Source organism: Desmodus rotundus, chromosome 4, assembly GCF_022682495.2.
Source record: "Desmodus rotundus isolate HL8 chromosome 4, HLdesRot8A.1, whole genome shotgun sequence".
Lineage (NCBI taxonomy): Eukaryota > Metazoa > Chordata > Mammalia > Chiroptera > Phyllostomidae > Desmodus > Desmodus rotundus.
The window spans coordinates 18,448,308-18,464,506 of NC_071390.1; the positions used below are offsets into that span (position 1 = coordinate 18,448,308).

Sequence of the window (16,199 nt, forward strand, 5' to 3'; positions counted from 1 at the left end):
GTTTTGTTTGCCAATGTGAGTCTGGACCAGAACCTAGGACACTGAATAAACATTTACTGGGTGAATGGATACTCCAATTACATCTAAAAATGATCTCACTACATTGTGCCCCTGCATTTGGTCTGCATGGAGACTGTGAGCCCACAGTTGACCTTCCGTTGTGGACCACAGAGAGTGTACCAATTGCTCAACAGATGCCTGTGGAGTGAGCCAGTCGTTTCAAATTGCTGTGCGGAAAGATGGAATTCAAGACCAGCTTTGATATGACCATGTTTAAATGCAACTGAAAGAAAAGGACAAAGGGACCTGTCTGTCAAGTAAGTCTTTTGTCATGCCTCCTGATCCAGGGCTGGAGAACTCCCAGCCTGAGAGCTGATAGGGACCCTGCGTTGCACCAGCTTGTAACAATCCATGAGAGCCAACTTAAAATTTCAGGAATTTTGCAAGCCATTCAATGGCTAGTAAACAAAGTCATTATTAAGACTTACATCATATAAAATTTCAATTAAATAAATATTAGAAAGGTAATAAATATTCAAAACACAGAACTGCATTATGTTACTACATGTTATTATTATATAATACATAGTATATACATGTTATTATATATTTTTCTATTATTTATGCTCTTGAGGTTACTTACATCTAAGTACCTGCATACAGGAAATAATACTATGTGATGCTGTACACATCTCTTCCCAATTCTGCATTCACTGATGTCATGCTGGTAGCTTGAAATCGACCACGGCAGGAATATTTATAACAATCAGCAAATGCTACTAATCAGGGCTTATTTATTTGTTTGTTCCCAGAAAGCTGGTAGTCAAATATTTACCAGCACACCAGCGAATATCTGATTTCTAAGCATTGTTTATCTGTAGAAACATTTATAGATTGTGGTGTGTCTACATTACTTCTAGAAAATTGCCCAAATGGTTTTTATAAGGTAAAGCTGCTGAATGTCTTGCTAACCTTAAGAAATTCAGTAACGTTTGAAGGAAGGGTGGGGTATCCTAAGCAGCTCTGGGAAGGAGAGAAATGCCTTACTGCTCTTTGCTGAATGCAACCGTTTTTTAGCAGCTCTGCTCAGCTCTGCTACCTGTTAGTCACATAGTAATTAAAAAGGGGGCATCAGGCTTGCTGCTTTGCCCCAAAGAGAAAAAGCATCCCATTAATATTTAATAACATTAATGGAAACATCACTGGCTGCCTCCAAGCTGTGGATTTCTTCATTAACTCCTGCTAAATGTATATTAAAATCTCTCATACTGTCCAACCTTCCTCCCAGCTCTGGAGTTCGCCTGATTTAGACAAACAAGCAGTTTCAGCTGCTGCTCCAGCTTCCTGGGGAAAGGTGTTCTTCTGTGGAATTGTGAATTTTGGAGCAAATGTAGCAGAAAGTTTGATTTGCCTCAGGGAAGGATGCTGCCACAGGTTCTGCAAACACACAGGCAGTTTCATCGGAGGAATGCCACCTCTGTGTCTTTCTTTAGAGGGGTTAGTGCTTCTAAAAGCTTAGGGGAAAACTCGTCCATTTCTGGGAACCTGTGTGTCCAAATTCCATCCAGAGATTGAGGGAGAAGTCCTCGACAACCTAAAAAAGAAACGACATCTTCCGAAACTCAAAGGTCTCTGCCTGTCAGAACAGGAAGGGACACTTGCATGCCTTGGGTTCTATCCCCTCAATTGGTAAATTAGAAAGGAGAAGCAAAAATAGGAGAAATGGCTTGTTAAAGATTGTACATATCTGATAATCGCAGATGGAGGTGACAATCAAAATTCTTGACTCCTGGTTCAGCATTTGAATGATCCCAAGGGGCACCCATTTCAATCCCAGGACTGACCCTCTGAGACCCTTGGAGCCAGCCAAGAATTCAATCGCTGACCCAGCTGCAGGGCCTCTGCTCTTCTCAGAACCTGCCAAGCCCCATCATAGCCTCGCTGACCCCCAGGTTCTCCATTCTCCCATTTGGCAGTTTAGATTCCAAGATCAGTGTTCCACGGGTGCTTCTCTCCCATTTTAGGAGACAGCATAGCATGCTGGGTTTGGAATCAAAGAGGGAGAGGTTTTTTGAGGAGGCACAGAATGTACAGTCAACAAACAGGAGCAACCACAGCAAAAACAATGGAATGATAACATCATCATCATTTAGCTGAGGCATAAGCCTAAATACAGTCATAAAGATAATTTCATCCAAATCATTTCAGAAACTGTCTAAAAAAACCAACAATTGTGCCTCAATATTTCTCTTACTCCAACCCCATGCTACTCATCTTCCCTTATTCCTCCAGTCATCAAGAACATCCTCATGTATCTGCTTTCCCTGAAATGATGCCCATTTTCCTTGTACTTACTCAGCAGGAAGCTTACACAGCCCCGTCACTACCTCCTGCAGGAAGCCTTTCATCGTTATTCCAGTCTTTGGTGATCCCTTTGCTCTGACCTTTTCTAGCACTTACAGGTAGGATCAGTAATGTCCCATGGAACTTTCTGTGATAATGGAAGTGCTTTACATCTATGCTATGCTATATGGTAGCCACTGGCTTCATGTTACAATAGGACACTTGAAATACGGCTAGTGCAAGTGAAGAACTGAATGTTTAATTTGATTTAATTTTAATGCAAATAACCACATTACTAGTGGCTACTCCATTGGATAACACATATCTGGGTCATGAAATTCAGCATCTAAGTGCACTCTTTATTATTTGCTTTTATACTTTCTTTGAGTTCAATAACTCTGGTTTATACATCTTTGACTTTTCCATAGTCTACAGAAAAAAAATCCTTGATTGTGCTCTACATGCAGAATATGAAAGGTTGAATGGATTTCAGATGTCTGAATTTATATGCTGTGGTACCCCGAATCTCTTCTGCTCTACCTTCTATATTAGCACTTGGTAAACTAGCTCTGTGGATCTGGAACTTACTGACCATAGCAGACACTAAGGCATAGTAAGACTTAGGACTCTGGAATCATAACATTATCAATTTGAGTGCTTTACTTCACCTCTTGTGTCCACATTTCTTCATCTATAAAATGTCCATAATCATGGGCACTTGGTGATTCTAGCACTTGGTTCTAGCACTTGGTTGAGAAGATTAACATAATCCACCTAAAGAACTTGGCACATAGTAGGTGCTTAGCAAGAGTTATTGCTGCTTAAACGGTTGGTTGAGTGACTAAGAAAAGGGACCTTCTAGGTGGAACCTCTGGTCCAAACTGGTTTTTCACCAAGCAAGAGTATCTAGGCCTCTCAGAGGTCAACTCACTCCTAGGAGCCCTGGGAAGCCCTGGGAAGATACAACTTCGCAGCCAGCCCTTTATGTTACCTTTTCTGACTACATACTGTTCTCCGACAAACTTAATCCTCCGGGAGGATTTGTTCTTGGCTGCTCACCAGTGCCAAGGTGAAGGTTGCGGCCAAGTGGCTCTCTAGGGTAAACATGAGGCTGGGGGTTTACAAGGCTATTAAGTAAAAACATTATTATTCATGCAAGATTCATGCAAGAATAATACCGGCTGTGGATGGAGGGTAAAAGTCAATGGTAGTCCACAAACACACGCTTCTGAAAATCTATCAAAACCTTCCCTCTTCAGGCAGAGGAGGGACGCAGGTGGGTAACACCCTCCTTTTTGCATCCAGGCTGTACTCCTCAACTTTTCCACCCACACCGAGACATTTGATCATACTGCCCAGTCTCCAACCCCAGACCCCACCTGATTAAATTAGGTTACACCCTCTATCTGCTGTTTCTGAGACCTAAAAGTCTCCTGGACCAATCAAATGGCTATGACCTGATTTGGCTTAGGGAAACAACTAAGTGGAATATGCATGATTATCGCTTATACTAACTGAGCTGGGAGTTTCAGATTCCTTAGCTAATAACACTTCCTGGTAGGAAGGACCATTGAGAAGGAGACGAGGCTATGAAACTGTTGCTATACGCTGCTTTCTGGTGTAAACATTAAAGACAAGCAGGCAAAGTACATTTGCTAGAAAAACTATATTTTTAACTGATAGCTATGATTACTGAAGTTGACTTAAAAACAAAAAGGCAATTTTAAACACTCAGTTCCACTGTCCACAAAAGAATCACTATAAAACCCAGCACTTTTAGAAATCAAACCACCTACTCCATACTCAAAAATAGTACAAAAATACTTTTTAGACCATGGGATGTTTTTGCTGTTGTTCTCACATTATGACCAGTAACCTGGCATCCAGCCTTGTGTGTCTGTCTCTCCTACCTCAGACTTAAGTGTTCCTTCTGTCTTTTTTTTAATGTGAGGTATGACTGGCTATAGAAAGACAAATGTACAATACCTTACATATCTCCTCAAATTCAAAGTCTTCTTGAACACCATAACCTATTAAAATTCCAGTACCAATGAGCAAATCTGCTTCATTCATAACTATTTTAGAGTTAATGGAACATTCTACATTAAACCTCATCAACAACAGTTAACCTAAGTCATTTGAAGTTGAGCGTTAATTTTAGGATAACTTAACTTGGGAACCTTATTCATTCTGAAACATAGAGTAAATCTAAAATAATAAAGACTTGCTTGACTTCTTGAGAAATGGCATGATTTAGAGGACAAAGCATGAGGTTTAGCTCAATTTATATTTGGACCCAGCTCTTTCTCTCCCAGTTATGTGACCTTGGTCAAGTAACTTACATTCCACATGCTCATTTTCTTCTCATTAAAATGTTATGGTAATGATGCCGACATTACAAGGTGTCGGGGCCAGATGGCCTCTACCCATGCAAGTGTGAGAACCACAGAACACACCTTGTAAGGACCACCCCCTCCCCCGGCCCCTGCTACTTTACTTATAGATGCATTCTGAAAGCAGTTGAAAAGAAGGGTTTAGAAATATTTTAAGCAATGCCACCAATATTGGAATAAATGGATAACACCCAAAGGTACAACTTTAAAGATGGTGCTTAATTGAATGTATAAGCTCTGGTTTACCTGCTAAAAATACCACAGGGATCACTTAACCCTGGGGTACAAGATTAACAACAGCAGCAGCAACTGCTACCATATGGATACCTGCACCACTAGGATAAACACCTTGTCCACATTAATGATGTATATTAATTCATTTATTCCTCCCTAGGACCCAATGAGATCTCTGTTATGTGTTTGTATTTTACAGCTGAGAAGGTGAAATCAAAGAGATTAAGAAATTCCCCCCCACCTCAAGGTCAAGAACTGTGAATATCAGAGCTGTCATTTTTTTCCCAGAATAGTACATGTTAATAGAATTGCTGAAAAAAATATTTATGCTACAATTATTATTCTTTCTCAACTGTGAGTTTTCCCAACAATGGCTGAGGAACCATTACAACTGAGAGAGACACAGGAGAAAACATAGCACAATATATGCAAAGACAACACACTCCATGGAGTCAGTCTGCAGAAGGACACAAAGAAGCCTGATCTCACATTCTGAATATTTAGGCTGACATCAGTATGTCATGTGCAATAATTCCGAGTGACCTACTATATACATCGCTATGACTATTTGGCTGAATTGTGGTTAATAATTGAAAAGTACTCTTCCCAAGTGTGAAAATATCTTTTGTTTCCAAAGGGTCAAGATTGCCACAGACAGAACCCTGACCCTCAGATTTAAATTCCATTCAGCACAACCCATTTGGCCGATTCTCAATGAAGTCGAGCCTTCTAAGGCATGAGTCCAGGGATGAGGAGCAGGTAGGAGGCAGTCAAAGTTGTCTGGCTGGCTTACAGTTACCAGTTACCGTCATAGCAGGCAGTGGCTTCCAGCCCAAATCAAGTTTAAGACACAGGATGGATGAAATATTATGAAATAGGGGTGAGGCTGCTGGCTGGACAAGGGCAGCCATTCTGTGCCCATTTGGACTCATTTCAGTTATTTAACATCATAAAAGCCCCAATGTAATTGTTTTGCCCCTGCCATGGTTAGAGGCTCATACCTGAGCCCTTAGCTTTGTCTCTTAATCTGGAACAGTTTATTAAAATGTCTACACTAGACATCAGCTTTTGACAGGGACACGAAGAAGTAATTCATCTAGCTGGGATCAGAGTAATATGTGCCCATTCCCCAAACTGGGAGGGTTTCTGACTCTCCTAAAAGGAACAGTATTCAGAAACGTGGTATGACCATTTACTCCTTATTACCACCTAGGAACAATGGGAGAAACTAAAACTCCTGCATTCATGGCACTTACGTCCTACTGGGGAAGACAGGCCATAATAAAACCGTGAGAAACATGATCACTCCACATGGTGACTAATACTAAAAAATCAAAACAGCCCAATGGTCCACAGAGCACCTGGGTGCAGGTAAGATTTGGTGGTCTTTCTGAGGAAATGATATTTTTACTGAGTCATGAGTGATCTAAACATGCCAGCCATGTTGAAATCTGGACGACGTCCTCACACATACTATTTCCTCTGCTGGAACAAGCCTGGATTAATTAAGGTACAGGATATCACAATGTGGCTGCAAAATGGTAAACAAGGGAAGAATAGCAAGAAATTAAGGCACAATGGCAACGGCAGGCCAACTCACCTGCCATGAAGCAAGCCAAGGGAAAAAGATTACATTAGAGTTTAAGGGCGAAGGGAAGTCTCTGGAGTATTCTCAGGACAAGAGGGATAAGATCTGATTTTGGTTTTTAAAATATAATTCTGGTTACTGTGAGGAGGACAGATTTTATGATGCAAGGGTGGAAATAGAGAAGGAATCAGTAGGCTGTTGGAAAGGCTGCAACAGCGGTTGACATGGGTAAAGGTGCTTTGAGTTAGAATGGATTTGGGAGATAGAGGTTTGCACAGACTTGCAGGTGACTTGGGTGAGAAAAAGGGAAAAGTCAAGCTTTCCTGGGATTTTGACTTAAGTAAATAAATGGATGTTTGTGAGCTTCATTGAGGCTGGAAGAACTTGGACGCTGTGGGGATTTAAGATGAGTTGAAAAACTGCTTCCAACAGTGATGATTCAGCAAGAGCTCTGCTTCGGCCACAAGAAGTTCCATTCAAGGGGAGATGGGTGTGGAGCAGATACATGAATACAAGTGTCTCATGCTAGAGGAGAGGGAGGCCAGGGCTCAAGGGACATATTGGGAAATTTGTGAGCTATTGACTAATGTGTGAGGTTTCACATTGTTCTTTGTGGTTGTCATTGGAGGGAGGAATAAAAATGATGACGAGAGTTCAACTGGAAGAGCACAATTTGAGCAAACTCGTCTGGAGGTTACCACGCCAGGCAGCAGCTCTCTGAGCTCTGTCAGTGCCCAGACCGACCTGTCTGGTACTTGCCAAGCTGCTAGCTGAAGACAAGAAGAAGTCCCCTGGGACATGATGCTCTGATAGAACAGTGGTCTCCCCTGTGAAAATGCCTCTTTCTGTCCCACTTACAGGTGCAGACTTCTTACCAGTCCCAGGAACTGGAGTAGTAGGCCCCACAGACCAGTAGTTCCTCCCCTAACTCATCTTCATTTTCACCCCACCACCAAACAGGTAACTCTCTGGTTGAAATTGGCATTGAGAGGCCAAGGGACTTACCACTCAAAGTCCGAGTCGGCACAAACACAGGGTTCTGAGACCACCGTCCCTGAGGAGTCTCGGCTCAGGGCACACTGAGCTCCTGGCTTGCGTTTCTTGAATATTTTCCTTTCTCCCATGACACAAGGTTCTCCCTTAGAAAGAAAGCCCATAGTGAGAGAGGTAGAAGCACACAAAAAAGGTGAAGAAAATCAGCTTCGCAACAAGAAGAGTTAGGCTTTTCATTCTCTTTTGCTCATTCTGTAGCAATCTCCTTCCAAGTAACCATCTGGGAGTGTCAAGGACAAAAGGGCTACTCTTTTACTATCACACCAAAGGAACACTATGCAAGGCTGGCCTATCACACCATCCATCCCCCACCCAATGTGGCCAGTGATGTCTACTTCATCCTGTTTCTCCTCCTCTTCCACAGGGGATGCAAAGACCCCAGTCATCCTCACAGACCACCAGGCCATTGCCCAAGTGGCTTCAACTGGAATTCTAGTGGAAAGGATTCCACTTCTGGCATATTTTTTCATCATCTTCAGAGTAAAACTGAAGTTGACCTGAAGCTCCTTCTTTATGGTAAACAACCACACCCAAGTCTTTATTCCTAGTCAAGGGCAAAAAGAACAGGAGAAGTTGGTACAAATTACAAGGACCCAATGGTTCTGAAGAACACAGAGCCCGACTATGTGGCGTATCAGTAAATACCTGCTATTGGTAGAGTCCCTCATGCCCACCCCTCACTCTTTCTTCGTAGTCCTGTTCCCAATGCTCTTGGGCCCTTACTCCAGGCTAGTCTGAGAAAGGCTTTCACCCTCCCCAGGGAAGGGAAAATGATTGAACCATTGGAGGGTCGGCCCCCTAGCTGTCTGGGCTTATTTGTCCATGGATAGAGCTAAAAGCCCCGGTTATCTTTCTTCCCCCTGCCCTATCCCCTTCTTCTCAGCGACTTCGATGAGTAGATCAGGATCCCAGAGTGGAAAATGGTCCCAAATACCATCTAACCCTACTGCACCTGGATATGAGGGCTTCAACCCTTCCCTAAAATCCACCATTATCCTCAGAGGCCCCACCACCTTCCTCCTCCAAATGGGAAGGGCCAGACGTAGCCAACAGGCCTTTCAGTAGCTCCTCTTCCCGGAAGCCAGCCTTCCACCCTCCCCCAACCCCCCATGCGGTGTACCTGATTTAGCAGGTGCCAGGTCTGATAGTCTTCCTTGGTGCAGTGCCGGCTAAAGATAGATTTGTAGTCCACTTTCACCAACTGCCATTCGGAGCGGAGACTGAAGTGGCCAAAGACTCTGTGTTTAATGGAGGAATGGGAAAAACAATAGAGAACGCCTCATAGTCAGTCAGTAATGCACCATCACGGTGGTGATAGAGCACTGAATTGCAGCCTGGACTTTGCCAGTTCTCCCAAAGTATGTTCTCTGAAAGCCATTGAGTAGAAAGTCCACTGTATATTCAACACCAACCAAACGCATGGCATTCACAGTGGGTTTAAAAACCAACCTTTTTAAACTGCAGTAGCAATATACGTACTTTATAGGAAAAATTTAAAATACAGAAAGGTGTGGAGAAGGAAAAAATCCTCCACCCAGATAGGACTGTCATTCACAATTTGCAACAGAGCCTTGTATGTCCTTAATTCCGAGCAACGGTGTTTTCCTTACTGGTGTCCACTGATGAGGACACAGTTTCCTTCCCTGTGAAGTAGATTGTATCTGTGTGTGCTGGGGATGGAGGTGGGGTAGCTCCTTAAAAGTATGACCCTGCCACTTCCAAAATCTTGACCGAATGGAAGGGTTTTATTTTATATTCCCATTTTTAATTCCTATGACTACCACCCTCCTCACCCTTTCCCCGAAAAAATCACAGGAGTGTCATAAAAGAAACACCTATTTATGTAGGGTGAAGAAGCACAGCATGTGCGTGTCTTAGATAACCCATATGCACCTTTTCAAAGCCCAGCGCGTGATGGCCCTATAAATATGAATAATCAATTATTTCTATAAAAACAGATTGATCACCCATACTCCACTCGGGCGGCATATCTTGTAATTACAATGCAAGACATCTATCACAGTGATGCAAAGGGGAGACCAATCATGCCGGGAACTTAAATCAACGGAAGTCGTTCAAGGAATCGGATGGCTTTCATTTCATCAAGACTTAATCATGCCCCCAGCCCTGGATTTTCCTCTCCTCAAGTTCAGGTACTCGTATGGTGCCACCAAGAAAGTAACTCTCCTCAGGGGACATTTCCTTCTGCTATCTGAAACATGAGGATGCTTTGGGAGCTGGTTAAGATGGTAAAATAGGGAAAGAAATAGGATTGTTCTATAGGTCAAACAACTTAAAATACACCTCAAGAAACGACTTTTAATGTTCTAATGGTTCAATATTAAATAAAACTTTTTAGAGTTTTGTCTAAAGAAGATTAAACGGACTTTGAGGAGGAGACTTGGGGCCCTACGTTTATAAAGCTGCATGGTCTCTGTATGAGTCTTAGATCAGCACTGGGTGGTGGAAACCACGGGTCTGAATATCCTGGATCATATGGCCAATGCTGCGTGGAGCAGAGAAAACTTAATGTAAGTATCTTCCCTGGTTTTCCCTGTTCTCTTGCATTCTTTCTATGTCCAGTGCTCTTCTTATCCAGTAAATCCATACCAGGTCTCAACTAAGGTATTTCCATCTTTTAGTTCTAATTCATTTCATGGTGAGGTCATGAGTCAGTCCATTTTAATACTTTAACAAAAACAGTTTACTCATTAAAAATGTCTATCTGTTTGAAGAGAGGAGAGTTATATTGAAAGCTCATCAGGGGGAAAAAAAAAGTGGGAGGAGACTTTGATGGATGTCTTTTCCTTCTCTATCCAGCCTATGAAAATCCTGCTACATTCAAATGCCACCTCCCCTAGCAAGTCTTCCCTGATTGGGGTACTCTGAGTAGCAGGACATTGGTGATGCTAAACCAAGCATTCTGCCTACTCCAAATAGTTTACAGTTATTTCATGGATCATAAAATATATCATGTCAGATTAATACCATCCCTTTCTATGAAAGGATTACTAGGCAGACAGGAGAGGGAAATATGAGGCACATGATTTACCTATCAGCCAAGCATCTGACACGGTCTGCCACAGCAGTCTTGAAAAAAAGATGAAAAAATATGAGCCAGGCACTAGTAAAATTATGTGGTTGAACAGTACCTAATTAAGGCATTAAAATCAGCCATGAGGGAGGATGTGAGTAGTCAGCTGCAAGGTTCTGCTGTCTGCTCTTTCTTGTTCATCATTTTTATTAATGACTTGAAGACATGAAAATAATGGTCATCATTGAAAATCACATTTTCTGATGACATAAAGCTGGAAGAAACAGTCAATATTCTTGATGGCAGAATCAGGACCCAAGAAGGACTTGACAGAATGAGAGACAGGTCTAATTTAACAGCATGTGACACAACAGGAAGAAATGCTAGGCCCTCCCCTTGGCAACTACATAAATATTAGATGGAATAATGGGGCTTGGTGAAACTCAGCAATAATAATAATAATAATAATAATAATAATAATGGCAGCTTAAGAGTTTTCATATACAATATGATTAATGCAAGTATACACTTCAGAGACACAAACATATTTAAGGTGATATCAGAGTGCATTAACACAGAATTATGTATCAATATGTTATCTAGAACAAAAGAGGCAATATCATGGTCTACTCTACACTAGATCACAAAGAAGAATTGTAGTTAATTTTGTAGCCATCATTCAACAATGATAGAGATTAAGTACCTCAATGGACAGTACACATACAGGTTTTGGTGGTGATAGTGGAATTTGAATCTCCTGAAATTTTAAGTAAAAATATGCATTTATTGGCATTTGTATTTATCTATGGAGAAATTACATGTATTTTATCAGATTTTCAAAGGAGTTCCAAGTTTCCGAGTTTAAGAACCATTGAAAAAAGAGTGATTAAGATTATGTACTGAAATGAATAGTGGCTTCCCAAAGAAATATGACCTGAAGCCTATGAATGAGAACTGATTTGGAAAAGGGTCTTTGATTTGGAAGTTAAGAGTCTCCAGATGCCTTCATCCTGGATTATCAAGGTGAACCCAAAATCCAGTGTGACCCAGCACCCCCTCTTCTGGGTATCTAGCCCCCAGATTTTTAAACATTTACTTGTGAAGCTCTATGTACCTGTATGTTCATGGCTGCACTGTTGACTGTAGCCAAGATCTGGAAACAAAGTGTCCCTCAATAGATAATTGGATGAAGAAGATGTGGTCCATATATATACAATAAAATACTACTCAGCCATAAGAAAAGATGAAATACTGTCATTTGCAACAACATAGGTGGATCTTGAGACTATCATACTAAGCAAATAAGTCAGATGGAAAAATGAACCATATGATTTCACTCATACGTGGAATACTAAACTGAAAACAATAAATGAACAAACAAGACAAACCAACAAGCCACACAGACACAGACCACAGCGTGGAGGGTACCAGGAGGAAAGAGTGGGTGCTGTGGAGGAGGTAGGAGAGGGTAAAGGGGACAAATATACAGTGATAAAAGAATTGACTTTGGGTGATAAACACACAATGCAACATACAGATGATTTCTCATAGAACTGTGTACTTGAAACCTGTATAATGTTATAAACCAATGTCACCTCAATACATTTAATTAAAAATAATAAAAAATAAAAAGAAGAAAGACATGCAGAGAGGAGAAGGCCATGTGAAGACAGAGGCAAAGATGGGATTTCTGAGGCAACAAGTCAGGGAACACCTGGAGCCCCAGGAGATAGAATAACAGAACAAATCCTCCCTAGCACACTAGAGGGAGTGTAGCCCTGCTACCAGCTTGACCTTGGACTCTGGCCCTCAGAACTGTGAGAGAACACATTTCCATTCTTTTATCCAACCAATTTGTGGTCATTTATTGCAGCAGCCACAGAAAATTAATACAGATGACTATATGATTCGAGAACAGTTTTCATCTCTCTGCTGAAGAAGTGGTATAAAAATTATGTCTAACCTACCTGGAGATGACTTAGGAAGGGGCAGGAGAGAGAAGACCAATAAGTGGGCATTCTAGGGAGATCTCTTGAGTATTAAAAAATAACAAAAAACAAAAGTGTGAAAGTTTAAAAAATGTGAAAGATCTTTCCAACAGACAGAGCTGCCCACAGAGGAAAGGAATTCTTGAGCATTAGTAAACACAGAACTTCAAGCTCAGGCTTAACCATCTCCCAGAGCTCTTGTTGCAGGGCATACAAGCATCATTCAGGTGCATGGAGTAATTGATCCCCAGTCCCTAGGGTTGTTCATGGAGTTTTTTTCCAGCTCTTGGGATATCTGTTTAGGATCTCAGAGTGTTCATGTCAGGACTGAACACAAAAATAGGTCCCCAGTCAGGCCTTGTGGGCTAATTCAGATTCTTCTCTTCTGCATTCTTGGTGGGTGCATCCCTTTCATCTATATTTCTTTGGTTTCTATCCCAGGTTTTCTTAGACTGTGTGCCCCAGGTCTTTCCCCAGACTGTATATGGATATACTAATATTTTCACTTAGGAGTGTGCTAGTCTTCTCTCGTGTGTGGTTTTGTACCTACACCAGACGCAAAATTTTAAATATTTAATGTTAGGACTATGATTTTTTGCTCATTTTCTCATTGGACTCCAACTAAGACCAGTAAGGGAAAACCCTTAGCAACTTTCAAACATTAATGTACTCCTCCTATCTCCATCCAGGATCCTTTCTGAGAAGAAAAAAGTTTATTGAGGGAGCCCTGCTGTGGGGCGTAGGTGGCTCTGACACAGGGTCTATCTTTTCCATAGATCTGGCTTCCTAGTTCTGCTCAATACTGTCTCCACTCATTGCTCTTCTGACTAGAGCTCATGGAAGCTGAAAAAATGACAGAAACACAGCAAACTAAGAAGGAGACAAAATGAGGACTAATTTAAGTGCAAGCATTTCTTCCTTTTCCTAACTACCCTTAGAACAGATGTTGAAAATCAGGACGGGATCTGTGGTAGTGAGCACTCAGCAGAGAAATTAGGGTGACCCTCATCAGAGGCCATGTCCATCATGGTGGGGTGACAAACATTGACAAGGTCCACTGACTTCTGGGTTGGGTAAAGAGAAAACCTAGGTATTTTCTAAGTAGTAATAAAAATAAAATGTCCATGTAAAAGTTGCTCATCTTCCGAAAACACTCCTCTACAGTTAGTAAGCTTATCACCAATAAAGTAGTCACAGTGTATTCATCTCGCTTGTGGTATCTTTTGGGGGGCAAAAGTGGTTCATACATCAGCTGAATATGAAAACCCGAGAAATGGGCAGGGCAGAGGACCACATGGCATATCTCTAATAGGACAGTGTGACCCCCAAATCAGGTGCTCTCTCAGAAAGTCTTCCTTCAGAAGGTCTGTTCCAGCAATGCTGAGCTCTATTTCCTCGGAAGCTCAAATGGTCCTGTTATCTCTAGACCAGAGGTTTCCCACTGTCTGCATGAAAATCACCTAGAAGGCTTATGAAACATAGGTTGTCCCACCCCCAGACTTGCTGAATAGTATATTTTGGGTGACTGATTATACACAATTCTAGGTCCCCAGTGATGCTGATATTGCCGGTGCCAGGACCAGCCTTGGAGAAACATTGCTCCAGACAACTTACTGATAATTTCTTAATTTTCTTGGTTTGTTGGTCAGATTTTTTTAAACCACTTAGAAAGGTCCTACGTCTGAGAATGATTCTCATATTTCTTTGTACTCCATAGAGCCTTTCAACAGTTGTTACCTGACAAAAAATGGCTGATTGATTACAGAGTGTCAATGAGACAAGGCAATGATTTTTAGCATGGCCAAATCCACTGTGATCCACAGTCTGGTTTTCTTGCAATTACCAAGAAAAACTATGTTGGATATCTCCTTCAGAAATGCATTTCTAGTCTCTCTCCTCAATTCAAAGTAGAGAGGTGGGTGGGCAAAAAGTAGGTTCACAATTGTGAGTACACGAAACAGTTTATTCTTGCATTATTATTTATTTAATATTATATTATTTAGTCGTATGATGTAAACCTACTTTTGCCTACCCCTGTATTTTTAGCAACATAATAAAAACTATATCATGTGAGATCACACATGTGAAAATCCTGTGGATCTCAGTGGGCAGCGAATGTTCATTCCCACCACCAGCATTACCATTACTGGAACCCCCAGGGACCCAGTCCAAGGCCCTGCTCAGCTAGGGCTTTCAATAAGTTTGGTTCAAAATGCTTTGTTCAAAGTACATACTAACCTCAAATACAGGGCTTTTTTTTTGTCTCGTGTGTGTTTGTGTGTTTGATATCTATAGATTCTGGGAGAAAGTAGATGCCTCATATATAAATACAGATGACTATCTGTAGACAGATAGCCCACCCTTTAGCTCCCCTGAAGAAGTTGCTCCCTACCACAGGACAAAATAAATGAATTCTCTAAGCCATTTCTCACGATATGGATTTTTAGGGGGAAAAAATCAATTAAAATTTATTACTTCTGGTTTTCTTTTTCTTTTTACCTTGCCACCTGGGTTTTTTCATGAGAGTTTTTCACTCTGCTAAAGATGTACCCTCTTGGGCTCTATAAACCTAAGAAACCATCTCTTTTCTTATTAAACTCCTTCAGTCCTAGTGTGACTCTGGTCACAGAGTATCATCCTGTGCTCTTGTTTAACTTTTAACATAGAGTTGGCCTGGGCATGATAGCAAGACTATTAGGCAAGGAAGTAAAAGATGTTTTCTTTTCCTAGTCCTAACCTGCCACTAAATTAGCCTGCTGACCTTGAGCAAAACACTTTATCTTTCAAGCATCCCTACAGAAGATGACTTTTAATCATTGACATATATACTTAAAGGATTGGATGCAGAAATAGTCCAGATGAAATGTGGCCCTTTCAAGACAATGCCCAAGAGTTTATTTCCTTTCAATCCCTATGTCTACCTCAAGGTGTACAAGCTATCTATCTCCTGGTGAGCCCATACACAAAGGATTTATCTAGAGTCATTCATCTTTGTCTCCACTGGAACTTCTTTCATATAACATATGCTCAATAAATAGTTCTGGGTTGATTAATGGACAGAATTAATCTATCAAATCATTCACTTCTTCTAAAATTGGGGTAATAGCTTTAGCTGCCCTTATTTCTGGGCCAAAGCACATGGTTGAATTGTGTGTCCTTTGGAGTTTAGAAGGACAGAAACAGTCTCAGGTGGAAAATAGCAGCACAGTCACCGTCCCTGGTTATCCTGGACTGTGCTAGAATTTCCATAAGCGACAACTGTGAGTTGCTAGGACCCTAAATACCACACCTTCTCCAATCCACCATCCAGTCCTGAGTAAGCCTTGTGGGGAGAGGAGTGATTAATTGGTGGGAGGGAGTTTGTTCACAAAAATAAAAGACTTCATTAGAATTCCATACACACAGAGGGTTACCTACTCATTAATTAAATGATTTCAAAGGGGATCTTGGTATATAATTGCTATAATTTAGGTGGAAACAATGCCACACTAAATGTAATTAGAGGAGTAGGCTCTGTAAAGATATTTTCCTCTTTACTAGAGAACAATTCGGGGTCAGCTGATTCT

At 41.3% G+C, this 16,199-nt stretch overlaps 1 protein-coding gene across 1 annotated transcript in view; it reads right to left on the reverse strand.

Moving 5' to 3' along the window:
- The window catches only part of SORCS3 (sortilin related VPS10 domain containing receptor 3), a 545,108-nt gene that overhangs the window by 38,268 nt on the left and 490,641 nt on the right, over window positions 1-16,199 (reverse strand). The window contains exons 15-16 of the mRNA XM_024555801.3: window positions 8,732-8,849; window positions 7,564-7,697 (exon numbers count right to left, since the gene is read on the reverse strand). Coding sequence (XP_024411569.3) covers window positions 7,564-7,697; window positions 8,732-8,849 — 252 coding nt within the window. The remainder of the gene's footprint in view (window positions 1-7,563; window positions 7,698-8,731; window positions 8,850-16,199) is intronic.